Below are 16,113 nucleotides of genomic sequence, written 5' to 3'. Positions count from 1 at the left end.
TCACACTGAGATACGCATTCATGTGAAATATTTAAGTCACCACTGGGATTTTTTTAAATTAATAACTCTAAAGATTGAGCTGAGAAGGCAAGGAGATGCCTTTTAGATTCACTTCAGAATACAGTCTTACGGATGTTTCATATTAGGTTAACAGGACTGCATTTGGTCTCACCTCTGCGTTATATCTGCTTGCTTAAATGAGAAAAAGCCAATTTTTTACTCCTGTTATCACTGCAGATATGGTTACAGGAGAGTGAGATGAATTTTATTTCATCTTGAACATCAGCACATGTCAGGTGATGCAGGAGTATAGAGTCTCTTAGCGGTGATAGGAGATCCGGAGCTGGATTTTTACATTCCCGGGGTGTTTGCAATGGAAGTTTAAAAATTCAGTTGACTTAAACTGGATGAATCAGATGCACAAAGACAGGAAAGGCACCTCTGACTTGTTTTACAGGTGGTCTTCAAACCATAATCACATACTGATGAAAAATTTCATGAGTTGTTCTTAAAATACCTTTGCACAATAGCTGTTCTTTGACAGTCATCCTTCCTTACCCAAAAGTCCAGTAGTTTATAGCTCAAAAGCCTTGTATCTAAAAGCAAAGTAAGACAAGATTGTGCCACTTACCCGTCACGTTTTACTGGGAACCAAAGTTTTTTCACCAAATTGATACCGTGTAGATCAATTTGAATAATCTCGGTGTTCACGAGAGCAAGTGCCTTTTGTCCCAGCTGCATGCTTATATTTCAGTGCTACATGGTCACCTTTTCCTAAGCCTTTTCGGAACTGCTAAAATAATGAAAAACAAGAACTATTAATTTCTCTTACCCAGTGGCAGCATTTTAATGGTCTGTCAACTTCAAGAAAAGAATTGTTGTCAGGTAAAGCCTACAGATGTCTTAGGTAGTGATCACCCATATTTGCTCTAAAGATTTTGCGCGTGTCAGTGCTGACCTGAAATAAATTCCCTGGTGTTTTTCATGGAGGGTGTGTGAAAGAAGGGAAGGAAGAGGAGAAGGAGGAGAAGGTGGTATGGAAATAAAACACTTTATAAACAGCTCTGTATCAAAATACATCAAGGGACATGCGTTCTTGCAGTGGCTATTTTTGATTTGTTAAATTAAGTCATTTGACCTGTGTTTGGTCACTTGGCAGAGACCAAATACATGCATGGAATGATGGCTCCTCTGGGCAAATGATTTACAAGCTTCCTTCCTTTCTCTCACCACCCTTCTTGATAGAGGAAAGATTCACAGCACTTAAATAATATCAATTGCTTAGACTTTAAGTGTTTCGGTTAGTGAGTGCACAAAGCAATCATGTGAGAGTGCTATGTTAGCATGCATATGTGAAACTTGGGAACTTCATCAAGTTCATATATTTAATGATTCTTATTTTTATCTTTTTGTGAGATTGAGATGGGTTATCTTTCAATCCAGTTCAGTCAAATCAATCATTCATGAACTACCTTTTGCCTCTGCAGATTCTTTGCACAGCAGTTGACCCTTTCAGTTGTCTCCAGTATTGTCTTTTGTGAATGTTTCTCCACCTGATGCCCTGATTTACCTACTTTTTAACTGTTTGCTGTCATCTCAGAGTTGAGGCTCATATTACCCCTAATAAATCCAACTGTCAGTCTAAAATGATCTTTCCGCTCCCTCCAAAGCAAGTGTTACTTAAAAAAACAACATGCTTTGAGTATACGGCCAGACAAATCCTATTCTCAAGTGCATATTCTTGTTCTCAGGACTTGCGTTTTATTTAACCTGGCAAAATGTAGAACATTAAATTAAAAATAGATAGAAAATGAAGTCCTCCATTGTAGTCATCCATAATATTAAGGCTGAAGCAAAATTTCCTAAAGATTCTAAGAAAAATGTTTTTCCTAAGGAAAGAGTTGCTAAATCTTGCCATTCTGTTTGTACAGGATGAATATTCTGAAAGTGTTTTGCTCTGGTTCTTACCTACTCTGCTTTTTTAAAATCATTCTCCGAACAGATCTAGAAAGTAAGATACTTGCCTGATACTACTTTTGTTGTAATGGTCAATGACGGGCACTTCTGACTCACCAAATCGTGATTCAGAAGATGATTCAGTTGTTCCTGAGTCGGTGTTCTAGTAAGCTAGAAAACTTTCCGGTAATAGTCTTTCTGGTTCTTATGTCTCTTCTGTCTTCAAAAGCACTTAGACTTGCCCTATAGATAGAAAATTATTAAGACATGTCACCTTTATCCATTTGTCTTTAGTAAGTGGATCATTATCCTGAGATCCAAAAGTAACATTAATCAAGCTTTGTTACATCCTCCAAAAAGAAGAGGACTCTTCCGTAGTTCTTTTTCTTCCCCTAATGCCAACGTCTGCCAGGCTGACTGCAGACCAGAAGGCAACAAAACCAAACAGTATTTCAAGATCGTTTGAGTCTTGTGAGTCTGGAGACATTCACACCCCGCCTGGACGCGGCCCCGTGCCCCTGCTCTGGGGTGCCTGCTCAAGCAGGGGGTGGGACGGGATGAGCTCCAGAGGCCCCTTCCAACCCCCACCAGTCTGGGATTCTGTGATGACTCCCCACCAAATAGTCTTCTATCTTTAACTCCTTCAGCACCACTGAGCTGGTACATCCAAAAAATACTGAATTACACTGAGATGTTTCTCCCATCTAGACAGAGTATGAACTCTCTTCTCATGTTTTGACTCTTCTGCAAACTAACCCGTCAGTGGGAGCCAGAGAAGGAGACTTCAGGAAACATTTACCTTCGGAAGGGGAAGACAGTTTGAGCATAGTTGGAAGTTGTTGGCTGTTCCCATGCTGGCTTCCAACATCTGCTGCAGTGCGTGGAAGGATCAAAATGGCGGGATAAGAAAGCAGCCTCTGAAGCAGTATTTTGAGTGGATATAAGTGGGGCGAGACTGCTTGCGGTAAGGCCACCTGGAAGAAACCAGCACTAGCTGAAACTCAAGACAGCAAAAGCCTGAATAAGAGCGTCTGGGGAGTGGAGCAGAAAAGACTTCTATGGAAGTGTTTTGTGGAAAGAATTTTCCAGACATAGGCATGACTTTTTGGTGTGTGTAAGTTATGAGTTGCAGGTCAAAGATAATGCTTAAGTTGGGGGCTTAAGGTATGGGTAGAACAGCTCTCTCATCCATGCTGACAGAGCAAGAAGCTTTCAAGAAGGGCTTAAACACCAAAGTCCTCAAAAATACAAGAGTAAACAAACCCCCGATATTACTGCTAGTCCCGGCCTGGGTTGCATCAGTTTTGACATTCAGGATGGCTGCTTCCAGTGACCTCAGACATCCATTAGTCTTCAGGTATCCCAAATGTTACTTCACCAAAACGGCGCCTGTTGTCTGTACATCTAATAGTGCGGATGTTAGCTAGTAGAGGTCTGAAGACAGGTGCTGCTCTGCAGAAGTGCACGTTACTTGCTATTCAAAGCAGGAAAGCTTCTATGGGACTAACTTATAGATCCAAATGGGAACGATTTTTGCTCGGGGCTGCTCAGTGTGACCTTCAACCCATTGGAGAAATCTATTCCTCCTATCCTGGCTTATTTATTATTTGTGAAACATTCATGACTTCAAGTTACAGTTAAGATTAGTTTAGCTGCCTGTCATTTTTCTGTTCAAGGTCAGGTTTTTTCCTTGCATCCAGCAGCATGAAGCTTCTTGAAAAGGTGCATTTCCCATCCTTCCTTCAGGAAAAGAACACACAAAACTTGTGGGCCGGGATGTAGCAGATCTACCCATCCTTTGTGATGCCTCTGTAGTATGTCTGCTGTACCAGCTTTCTGTGAAAGTATTTCTTTTTCTGTTATGTCTTTTAAAAGGACAAGCGCGATTCAGATAAGATGTAATCCAGATAAGTACAGATATTGCACCAACCATAGCATAACTCGTTACCAGAAGTGGGATCAGGCTTCAATTTATATCGGTTTGGCTGCACCATCCTGTCTTTGCAACCTCTATTTCTGGGAAGGTGAAACTCTGCAAGCTTGTAGTCCAGAGGGCACTCTGCTACGTGGGCAGGAACAGCCCATTTCCACAAGACATTGAGACTTGTAGCATTAGAGGCCAGATTCTTTTGACCCGTAGACTCTTAAATGGATATTGAATTGCCTTAAGGTCTCCTATAAATTAAGTAAATTAGTACCATATAGCTTTATTTGAGCCTGTTCTTTAGCGGTGCAAAGGAACGGCTTTGACAGGCATTGCGAGCGTGCCTGTATCAGAAGTTTGCAGGACAACCACGTGCGTTTCAGTGCCTGCCTTCCAGCTCTGCACACCTAACGTGGTGCTCAGTTTGGTGAAGCAATGTACTGTCTTATATCCACGTGAAACTTTCACCAGAGACAACTTCTGGCCAGTCACTTAGTGTAATCATTGCAGGCATATCTGTAAATGATTTCATATATCAGGAAGATAGAGTTAGGGAAAAAACGATTTGGCCACATAAATTCTTGACACTCGTGCGCTGGTGTGAAATACTAGCTTGGAGATTCTCTCCCTTAGCCAAGAGACTTTGTCATCGAGCCAGTTTCTGACCTGTAAGGTTGAGATGAAAGGTGCAAAACCCCAGTGGACCTTTGTAAAAGCGAGAGAAATCACACCCCACCATAGTGTGTACCTCCCTTGGGATCCATGGGAGAACCCAACAAGAGAATCCTGGGACGCTGGGAAGGCATATGGCTTACCACCTTCTCAGGCGCTGTTTCTTCCCACCTCATCTATACTCGGGCTCTTGCAGGTCTGAAAATCATCATGTTTCATCTTCACGAACCATGGCAAAACTCAAACCTGTCTATACTTGATTTTTTTCTTGGCTCCTGGTATCCGCAGCTTGTTGTTGTGCATTCCATCTCCGTTCCAAGCTCTTTTAAAAAGTTGCGCTACCATAGTTGTTTCCTCTTGATCTGATCAGCTCATCCATTATCTGACCTAAGGCCCTACCATCCAGCCTTTAGGTCTAAGATGGTATTTCTTTTCTTCAGAGCTGTGTCTGTCCTCACCCCTTCTCTCTGACACTCTCTATAGCCACGTTTTACTTGTGACCGCTTCCTGACCAGATAGGCAAAATATTTAGGAATTTGGGGCAAACAGTACCATCTTATTTTTTCCTGGCTGTAACTTTTCACCCCATTGTAACTTCCAAAATGCAGCTGTGCAGCCAAGTGAACTGTTATAGCTTTAAGTTCTATAAGTAGACTTTTTACGTGCCTTGATGCTGATGGGAGCTGAGGGTGCTTATGTTTGCAGGACTGGGTGTTTCAACTAAAGTGCCTCTGGGGAAGGGTCTTTCCTCAGCTCTGTGCATTCTGAACTTTGCAAAGGGGCTATGCAGGCTGGCATGGTGTGTAAGTATGGCTGTGCCCTTGCTGGTGTGCTAACTTTGAAAAATGCAACTCTTCTTTTGCCCTAGGGCCGATGGGAGAGTCAGCAAGACGTATCCCAAGGTGCCACAAATTCCCGTAGAGGCATTAGTCCATCTCGTACCTCTCTGCCAGGCTCTGGGCAGCAAAACCACGCTCCTGATCCAGGTAAGGGCTTTCCCAAAGCTCAAACAACTTCCCTAAAAATGGAGTGAAGTTACACCAGCTCCTGAATGTCAGATAAAGCTGAGCTGCCTTCAGAAATGCAGGGAAAGCTCTTCTCCAGAGCAATGTTCATGCGGTTCCCTCTATGTGAATATTTAGCAGTTGTGGTGAAGCTACTCAGCCTCTAGGCTGCTCTAACTGGTCTGTCCCTTAACTCTGGTACTGGTTCTGCTAAATGCTGCATGGTTAAACTTGTCTGAAGATGCAGTCTTATCTCAGGAGCTCAACTTCTAAAGCCAAAAGTGAGCTGGGCTCAGAAAGTGCTATTGGTTATGTAGGTAAACCCGCAAAGGCAGTGAGGCTGATATAATGCTTTAGAAAATAAGCAGCACTGGAGTTGGATGGATTTTTTTGCAGCTGAGGTGCCTAATGTGTAACTGAGAGCGCAGAGATGTAGCGTAGTGATGTGTCGTGTGTCTAAATCGGTTTTCTCAAGGGGGGAGTAGTGTAGGAAAAATGGCAGTAGGGGTAAGGAGAATTGAATGCCCCTAACTTTTTTTCTTTTTCTTAAGCTGGATCTTCTCATCTTTTATTTCTAGTAAGTTTTGTAATTGCTGTTGAAATTGTGTGCTGTATGGGCGTCCTTTTTCAATTTTGCTTCTGTTTTTTTTTTTTGTTGTTGTTGTTGTTGGTTTTTTTTGCTTCTGCAAGTTATAGAGCATTTTAAGCTTCCAATTGCAAACGACAAGCTTTTTCACACCATGCGATGAAAAAATGTTCTGTGTACGGGGCCACAGATAAAGACCTACCCAAATTCACGTCTCCCTTTCAAGGGAGGAGCGAGCACTCAATGCTTTTCCTTGGCTAATGCTTTGACCACTGGAAGATGTCATCTTAGGCTAAAATGATAACAGTTTTGTAATATTTTTAGGGGGCTTTGGGTTGGGTTTTCTTTTTATCTTCCTTTCCCCAAAGCGTAACTGATCTAATTTTTTAAATTTTTCCAACAGGAGTTGGTAGCCTTGCTGCTTCCTATCTGAATCCTGTAAAGTCCTTTGTGCCTCAGATGCCAAAGCTGCTGAAGTCTCTCTTTCCTGTTAGAGATGAGAAAAAGGGGAGGCAGACCTCTCCTCTTGCACAGCAGGTAAAAAAAATTAAATAAGTTATGCGGTAATATTGGTGAGTGCTGTTAGGCGTGCTGGCAAAGTGCTGTTTTATATGTTGTTGCAGTGCAAACCAAGCTTTTAGTCATAGTGAAGCCTTATGATGCATTTCCCCTCCATTCTGTCCAGAGATAGCGGAGCTGTTTAAACTTATTGATACACTCAGCCCACTTGGCTTTTTAAACGTGCCAACTATGCTACCAGCATGTATTATGGTAATACCACTTGCAGCAACAATAGTAAAATTTATGAAGTGCACTTAGTGTTGTTTGTGGATTGCCAAGTGGAAAATGTAATTCTGTTTTTAATTCGTTATTTCATATGCCGTTCTCCCCTGCCCCTCGCCCCAGCTCGTGTCACCTTTTACCATCTTCTGCTACATACTTTGGACAGTTGCTTTCGTTGATTCTCTTGCCTATTCCACATGTCAGAGAAGCATTTGATTTTTTTTTTTTTTGGATGTTCTGCTGCAAAATTACCTGCTCTAGATGTGGCTTCTGTGCTCTGAGGTAATGCTGGGCAAGCAGACTAGAAAACACTACTGTCTTTTAAAGAAAACAGATGAAATACAGAATCCCATTATAAATAATATTTTCTCCTTTATTTGAGAGTCTGTAGTGTATTTGTAAAGGACTGGTCCTGTCTAGTGTAAGTCTGGAAGATTTAAATAACTTATGAAGAGAAATCTGGAGGCAAATCTCACTTGATAAAGTTTGTGGAAGTCTATTCAGTCCGTGCTTCATTAACCGTCGGGCTCGCTCTGCTGTCTTCCTGTTCACTTGTCTGGGGTTCTGGAAGCACATTACCTGTTAATGTAGATCTTTCATAGAATCATAAAATTATTAAGGTTGGAAAAGACCTCCAGGATCACCAAGCCCAACCCAATACCCCCAGGCCTCCTAAACCATGGCCCCAAGTGCCACGGCTGCACGGTGTTTGAACCCCCCCAGGGACGGTGACTCCCCCACCTCTCTGGGCAGCCTGTGCCAGGGCCTGACCCCTCTGGCAGGGAAGGCATTTTCCCTCATCTCCAACCTAACCCTCCCCTGACGCAGCCTGGGGCCGGTTCCTCTCGTCCTGTCACTGGTGACTTGGGAGCAGAGACCGACCCCCCCCTCACTCCAGCCCCTCTCAGGCAGCTGCAGAGAGCGAGAAGGGCTCCCCTCAGCCCCCCCTTCTCCAGGCTAAACCCCCCCAGCCCCCCCAGCCGCCCCCCAGCACACTTGTTCCTCAGACCCTCCACCTTTCCGTACCTCTTCACATGCAGACAAATGTTTTAAAGGATATCTTTCTCACAACAGAGCGAAACAACAAAAATCACCAAGCAACTATTTTTCGTGATTGGATCCAGACACTGTGTTCAGTTGTTTGTTACAACTGAACTTGCCATTACAGAAATGTCTGAGGATTACAGGAAGTTGTTTTGTCATTGTAGAAGTACAGCGAAACATGAAATTAATAAATTGACTAAAAATAAATACACTAGCACTTAAATATTTTTAGAAGTAACTTTTGACAGACCTAGCACAAATAAAAGTAAGACAGATCCAAAATATTTTTAGTTCAACTGTTTTGTTCTCTACAAAGTAATAAAAGGAGCAAATTTTGCTCCCAAATCTTATCTAATTTTAATGCTTTTATTTTCACATTGCCTTTTGCCTACAACAGCAGTAGTGTTGAGCCTGGAAGTGTATAACCTTACTCATTATGAAATTTAGAGAATTAAAATTAAGACAGTGACTTTCTTAAAGGTATTTGGGTATCGAAAGATGCAAATAGGTGCTCTTTACAATTGCAGTGAGAGCCTTTCACAACTTCTTGAATTCTTGCTGAATCAATGAGAGCTGAGATTACAAACGAGGCCTAATTTCCTGCCTCTAGTCTAACCACCTGTTCCCACTCCTTCCTACTGTTCAAGATCAGTCTTGTATTATTTGTCTTCAAGTCAGTTTTTAAACTACAAAGAGGTCTATTTAAAGAGATTTTAATTTATATTACGGATCACTATGGAAACTCGAGCAGATCATGATCGCAACAATTTTTAATAGGAGGGAAAATGCGATTTTTGCTTCGTTTAAAAAAAAAAAAATCTAACCCATGAGGAGAAGCGTGTGATGGTTTAATGCTTGGTTGCGCTGGAGAAGCAACTGAAGTTTTTCCATGACTGCTGGATCTGTATAATAAAATGAAATCTTAAAATTATTTGCTACTTTTAGTTTTGTAGTAGAACAAGTCAATTGCATTCCAAGAACACCTCACTGATTCGAGAGGTTTATAGATACTCTTCGCAGCTCTATCAGTAGGGAAACAGAGCGTCTTCACTCCTGTTAGCAATCACAGTGCATAGAAGGGAGAGCAGAAATTGAAGGAACTGCTACAGAATTAGCTACAGCTTCTTCGGTGCAGCACGAAGAATAAATATGTGCTGTTGTAGCGAGACTGGCTTGAAGTTCATAAATACCAGGTCTCGTAATCTTTCTTGCTGTTTCTTTGTAACGGCCTGATGATGCAAATGTGGCCAGCAGAACTTAAACGGTGGTGGTGACGATTGGCCGTTGTACTCGGAGGATGATGGGCTCTGTGGGGTCAGCGTTTGGCAATCGGCTTTAACACCTTATCGCTGACCTGCCGGAGCGAGACAGCAAGCTACTAATTCTTGCATAACTGTAGTAAGCTACGCAACAGAGGGGACACAAAACCCGATATTTCTGAGTCACAGAAAATACAGAACAATGAATCTTAGTTCTCTGGAAGACTAAAACCCCGATATACGGTGGCAGGGGACATAAATGACCGTGCAAGGTGAGCGGAGGTGGTGAACTGCAGAAAGTATAAGGGGGAGGCGAAGCCAAAAGGAATTTTTGGCTGTAATTGCAAAGGAATCTGACCCCTAACTGGGAACTGATGGACTTCTATTGCCATAAACAACGAATTGGGAGAGCTAGGCTCAGGAGTAGAAATGACTAAAGGAATGCTTTACAAAGCAAATGGAAAGATCTAAATCATCCTTTCCTGGCTAAAAGCAAAGGAGCAGATATATAATAACAGGTTTTTGAACATAAATACCAAAAAGCTAAGTGCATCAGTTTATTACTTTCTCCTGGTCCATCAAACAACTCCAGCGAAGGAGAATTTCCAGAGTTCTCGTCAAGCTCCCTTTTCAGTGCATACCTGTTAGGTGATTTGAGAGTCCTTAATTATCTAATGTCATTAAAACCCAGCCTGGAAAAATGCTGGTGAACCGTCTTGAACTAGATGGCTGGCCCAGCTGTTGTATCGAATCTCCAATACGTGATAGTTAAATTATCTGGGTTAGATGGCTGGACGTGCCTGCGGAAAGCATTGGATTTGTTTCGTCGCACCTTGTAAGCAGGGTCTTATGGCTAAGTTGATTTTAGTGCTTTTGAGCATCATTCCTAAGAGAGCAGTACTTAACCTTTTTCTAAGTTTATAACTGAAGTTAAGCTCGTCCTGACCAAGCAGCTCTCCGAATGGATGCTTTACCCAATCCCTGATTCTGTGCAAGTAAACATGGGCTTCTGAAAAGATCTTTTCTTATTTTACGAGCTTTTTATTTCAATCATACGCCCTTGCTTAGGCTGACATCAACCTTAAAGTAAGCAAGCACGTACAAAATTTATCTTAACAAAATGGTCTTCCCTGGTGCTGTTTTTGTTTATAGTCAGTGGTTGCCTGAGTTTCAGAAAGGCAGAGACATTCCAGTCGAGGTGGTGGCAGCTAACAAAATTGCTGTCTTTGACCTTCTGATGCAAGTTTAGTAACTAATCTGGAGAATAATGAACCGCAATTAATGAAATCTGCTCTCGTATTCAAGTGTGTTTCTCAGACAGCACATAAAATAATTGAAAGAACTTCCTGCTCTCTAATTAGTTAGATTGAATTAATTTGGCATAATAGGATTCTTTATGTAACTAGCAGAACGGCTTCCGATGAAGCTGTTTATGTTCCTAAAAGATTGGTTTCTGATGAAGCTGTTTATATACTTTTAAGTTAGAAAATGCCTATTTTCTCCATTATCTGATGCCTTTAAATTAATTGCCAGTAGTCTGTAAATAAAAAAAAGCCAACAACTTAAACCTTTCTGGACTGCTGGAACTGCTTTTTATTTTCCTAGTCCGTTCTTTAAAAAGCTTAGTACCGCAGTGTGCAAGATTTAAAGCCTTGCCAAACCTTACTGCTGGTGGGGAAAAGTTCAAAACACTTGCGAAAAATATGCAGGTGGATGGAGAATCAGATATTCATCTCTCTGTGCTTAATTATATTATGTACATGCTCTTGAAGCTTGTCTTTTTTATTAACATGCTGAGCCTTCCATAGCGTGCACCAAGCAGAATTACTGTCCTTTACCTTATGACCCTGTTGATCTCCAGGAACTGCCCGTGTAATTACATTTCAGGGCATCATTGGGTGCTGACATTAAAAAAGAAATGTACATATTAAATTTCAGTTTCTGGTTTTTTTGACATTGCTGGGGCAGAAGCACATTCCTCTGACCAACGTGCATTTGGTAAGTGGATTTTGGTCACCTTCAGGCTCGAGAACCTTGTTGGACGCTCGGACGTCTTTTTGTTAGCACGCGGCTTAAATGAGAGATCTTGAGTCATGGCTATGTTGAAAAAATAATAAACTATTTGAGTTTTTGTACACTAATGTAATTCACTTTTGTTTTGTGGTATAGAAAAGCAGGCATGTGACGCATGGAGAGGGCAGCTCTCAATTTTTTCTCTTTCACCTTCTGATGCAGACGTAGTAATTAATCTTTAAAAATAATGAAGTGCGGCTAATGAAAAGCTATCTGAATAGACAACAGCCCTTTTCTGGCAGTGCATTAAAAAAAATAACAGTTTCATGGATGCGCGTGATACGTAGTATAATTGCTAGAACTGACATTCCTTAATCAAATGTAAATAATGTGACCGCGGAGAACCTTCTTTAAAATCTCGCAGGCTTTTTTTCAGAGTTTCAGATAAAGAATCGTTTGGATGCTAATAATCAGCATAGCTCAGCAGATCCTCTGTGGCCAGCTGGGCTCAGATGTGCGCAGTTTTTGGGACTGAGTTGTTAGTGTTTTGATTTCTTTCCGAGTTCAGTTTTCCCTATCATCCTCATGCAAATAGTTTTTAATGAGAATGAGTGTGGAAAACTGGCTTTTTAAAGTTCTTAGAGCAAACCACTGAAACTTCTTTATGAATTAACTTGAAAATGGTTATGAATTACCCTTTTAATCTGCCTGGACCTAGGAACCAAGTAATTTAACTGCATAGCAAATGGTATGGTTAATTTTGCATACAGTATATTGGAAATGTGGGAATCAAAAGTGTTATTACAGGCTGAAATGTTCCACATACGGAAGGTGGAAGGGGAGGGTTTAGTTTGGGTTAATATTTAAATGTAGAGTGTTAGAGAAGAAAACAGACGCGCACAAAAAAACCCAACAAACTAACTTGTTCTGGGTTTCAGATCTCCTTTTGGAATGCAGGAGATCTTGTATTTGAATGATAAAATTATTTTTAAATTGTTTTAAAATAGAGGGCAGAGAAGAGCATTGCGGGGGGGTGTCCCTTTTTAAAATGGATTCGACTCTCTTGGCTATGTACGAGGGGATTCAGAATTCTTACTGCATTGCTGTGCGTGTCTTGTGAAAGTGTTTTATCCTGAGTGCTCAAAACTGATTTAAATCGACATTTAATGAAGCAACTGTTATGCCCTGCTGCAGAAGTTCCCAATAGCTGCTTTTAAATGGTGATGTGCACATAATACTGTCAGCGTGGCAGTCCTTGAGCTCAGTCACTCCTGTCTGCGCGTGGTAAAACATAGACAAGAGCAGCAGAAGTTTTCTGATGATGCCCTTTCAGGATCGCATCAGCTATAACCTTGGCTAGACTGTTTCTGGAGCTTGGAGGATAATTCTTGTATGCGCTGGCCCGGTCTGTTCTGTTAACTGCCACTGGACTTCCTGCGTATTGGGTGTTCACACTGAAGGATTTTCAGCCATCGCCATAAAGTCAAAAGGCTTTGGACTGAAGTCATCAGTCACCATGTCAGAGGCATTTCACAAAATGTTTAATGATGTAGAAATACCAAATGTGTTTTTTCTGAGCTCACTGAAGGCGTTGCCATTATATATACATATTTAATACATGGTATGAAAACTGGTTTGTTCAGGATTAATTTCGGTGCCTCTATAAGTGGGGCGAGATACACATTTGCTTCTCCAGTTCAATCTCACCAGCGTACCGGGTTAGTCTCCAGATTACTCTAATCACTAGAAACAGCATGGCTTTTGGTCACTTCAAAGTATGTGCAAACTGACCTCTCATCTGACCAGAAAATACGCGCTCTTAGAAATCCGTATAAACTCACTGCACAGAGTAGCAGCTCTTAAGAAAAAGACGATTTTTGTTCTACAAAGATTCAAAGATGCTTTAAAGTGAATTGCTTTCATGTTCTCTCTTACTCCGTATTTTGTCAGCTTGGTTGAAGAAATTGTGCCAAAAATTATCGCTGTAAAAGGGTCGAGTTTTGCCATTGGGTAAATATATATGTCTAGTTTAGCAGTCGCTATCTACAAACGTTTAATGACAGAATTTGGCTCTCGATTCAGAAATATTTTTCATCCAGTAAATGTCTTCACAGATAGTCAAACACAACATTTCAGTACTCACCCCCCCAAGAAACTTGACTACATTTCATAACAAAGATTCGTTTTAGTTCCCTTGCTACCCCAGCGCGGGTGATTCTGCCCATCTGTTTCTTGTCAACACCAAAGTTGGGCAAGTGCCACTTCTCATAATTGCTTTTTTTCTCCATCTTTTTCTAAACATTGCTTGGCAAAGTTATTGTCGTGTTGAGATTTGTCATCCTTTCAGGAGGAGAACTTGATGCGGAATGATTAAAGTGTAACGGTTTTGTTTCTTCTGCTATTTGATATCAACCGGATTTTTAGATTTCATGGATTTACATCCTGTAAGACTGATGGGTTTTGAGACAGGAGAAAAAAACCCCAATGCTTTCCTCTGTTTCTTTCTTTGAGAGGCAAAAAAAGGAAATCAAGGGAACAGAGCAATATCTTTAAATACTTTTTCTTATTCCAATTCTGAGTCCTTATCTCTGGATAATAACGCCAGACCTCGCAGCACTGCCCGCAGATGGCACGTATACGTGCCCAGAAAACGGGGCAAGAAGATCAAGTTGCGTTATGGTGCCAGTGGGAGAGCCTGGAGCTGCCTTTAGCTCCTGATACAAGGTCTGCTGAAAAGGGCTGTTCCCCCTGCTATATCGGATCACAAACAGTGGTGTGGAAGCAGCAAGGACAGTGTTTTTCCTCGGCGCAACCTTTCTGAGATGCCAAAATGCATTGCTTTTAGCGCTGGAGCGTGGAGATATTTAACTAGGATAATTTGAATTCAAGAGTCTTGGCTTCTCACTGAGGTTCAGCTGCACCTCTGCAAAGGGTTTGAAGTGCTATGTAAGTGCCTGCCTAGGGATTGGCCCTAATGCCTTGTGACTACAGATATTTTTTTCATTAAAAGGTAATATTTAATAGCTTGGCTTCGCACTCCCAAGGTGGACCAACCCATGGCTCAGAGGTGGTTGAAGAGGAGGGAATAAGTGTTCTGCCAAATACTCTGCTCCCTTTAACAGCCTGATAAGCCTCTATTAAACCTAAAATTTGCAGGGTTTTCCTCGTAAGAAAGTCAATCCCTCTCCTCTCGAGTCTTAGTTGAAGTGAAACACTTGTCTGTTATGACAATTAAGTTATGCTTGTATGTCTGAGTTAATACTTAGGACGAGTCAGGGTACTCACTGCACCTCGGTGCTCTAAGCTATCTCCAGACTCGGTCACAAGCCAGTACTGCAGCTGCTGTCAGGGTAATACTTTTGCCTTAAGAATGCCACTTTATTCCGAAGGAAGCTGAAGTTTTGGAGTACGAGGTGTCTGAAAACCACTGGATCATGAGCCCTAAAGCTGTGTTTATTTTTAGGCTTCATTGATTTGTTCTGATTTGGGTCACCCTCTGCTTCCTGGAGTGCATGTCGTAGTAAGGATCTCAAAATGCTCTACCTTGTGCACCTGAAATAGAGCCGGTTTGCTCTGAACCCCACTTCACTAGTGTACTTTCAATTAGCAGGTTTAAAGACAAGCAAACCCCCTCTCTTCTACTTGCTGTTATTGAACTGGAGCTTTAATGTCTTTACAAAAAGTTATTTTGATCCACTGTGAAGCTGCTGGGGTTTTTTGTCTGTCTTTTGTGTTTTTATTTTTTTACCTTGAAAGACTATGTTTTTATTTAATGTCTGGCCATCTCCGTATAAATAATGGCCATTCTTCTCCCCCATGTTTGTTTATTTTGGGGACAGGATTAGTCATATTCCTGCTTTACTGTATTTAGAAAGGATGCAAGAGAAGAGTACCTTACTCCAGCTGGAAAGTTTCAGTTCTTTAAACAGATTGTCGAATTCTGGAAATAGCAGCCTCAGAGATGAGCACTGCCTGCCTGTTTCTACAGAGGGAGTTCTCAAGTCCCTTGGAGAAAAAGGAAAAAACAGCAGGCTGCTTCCAAATTGTATAATATGCTGCCCTTAACAAGCTCTTTCCCTGAAAGTATGAACCTGCCCTTGCAGTACGTTGTTTAACAGTGCTAAAGAGAGATGTTTCTGCCTTTTTCTCCTCTCCTTTTCTTCATGTTTCCCTTTCCCAAGGTTCTCCATTGTAGTGGTCGTCCCTTTCCCTCCTGTGTCAACAGTGCATGACAGCCCAAGTTGACAGCTTAGCCTCAGCTTTAGAGTCAAGTGTCGCAGTTTGCTGTTACACCCTTAGGAGAGTGATTATTTCACATCTTTAACATAAAGAGCTGCACACGGGGCAAGCGAGGGACACTTACTGTCAATGCCTTCGTATCAAACCCCATGCTATAAAAGAGAAGGTACTGGTGAAACTTGGAGCCGTCCTTCTGACACGGGACGGGTATATTGTGATTAGCAAATGGCGGGTGTAGTCTTCACTCTAGCAGGCAGTGGTGATGCCCTCTTTGAAAAGAGGGTGCACAGATCTTGTTTCTTCCTTCCTTTTTGAGTTAAAGCTAACAGTGCTAAAACCTAAACTGAATTAAGGTACCTGGAGGTGGAGAAAGAGTTTTGGAGACAGACTGAAGCTGAGGATGTCACTAGCCAGACCGGTGCGACCTCAGATGTCTGTCTTTGCTCAGTGCTCTGTCTTTGACTGCCTGCATAAAACAAAAACTTTGTACGCTAAGAATATGTACTTGTAGCTGCTTATGTGTTAAAATTCAGGGATGCCTTGGTCAAGGTTTTTATCGCTTCAGAGTATGTCATCAGAATGAAAAAATAAAAAGCAGTGCTCCATCCCTTCATGACAACGGTTTGTTTGCGA

General features: G+C 41.6%; 1 protein-coding gene across 5 annotated transcripts in view; it reads left to right on the top strand.

The window, feature by feature from the left end:
• The window catches only part of KIF13B (kinesin family member 13B), a 127,723-nt gene that overhangs the window by 103,564 nt on the left and 8,046 nt on the right, over positions 1-16,113 (top strand). For all 5 annotated transcript variants that reach the window (XM_075086533.1, XM_075086530.1, XM_075086534.1 and 2 more), the window contains 2 exons: positions 5,421-5,538; positions 6,546-6,679. In XM_075086533.1, coding sequence (XP_074942634.1) covers positions 5,421-5,538; positions 6,546-6,679 — 252 coding nt within the window. The remainder of the gene's footprint in view (positions 1-5,420; positions 5,539-6,545; positions 6,680-16,113) is intronic.

This window comes from Phalacrocorax aristotelis, chromosome 3 (genome assembly GCF_949628215.1).
Source record: "Phalacrocorax aristotelis chromosome 3, bGulAri2.1, whole genome shotgun sequence".
In the NCBI taxonomy this organism is placed as follows: Eukaryota; Metazoa; Chordata; class Aves; order Suliformes; family Phalacrocoracidae; genus Phalacrocorax; species Phalacrocorax aristotelis.
The sequence above is the reverse complement of the archived record's forward strand: the minus strand, read 5'-3'. Positions and strand labels throughout refer to the sequence as shown.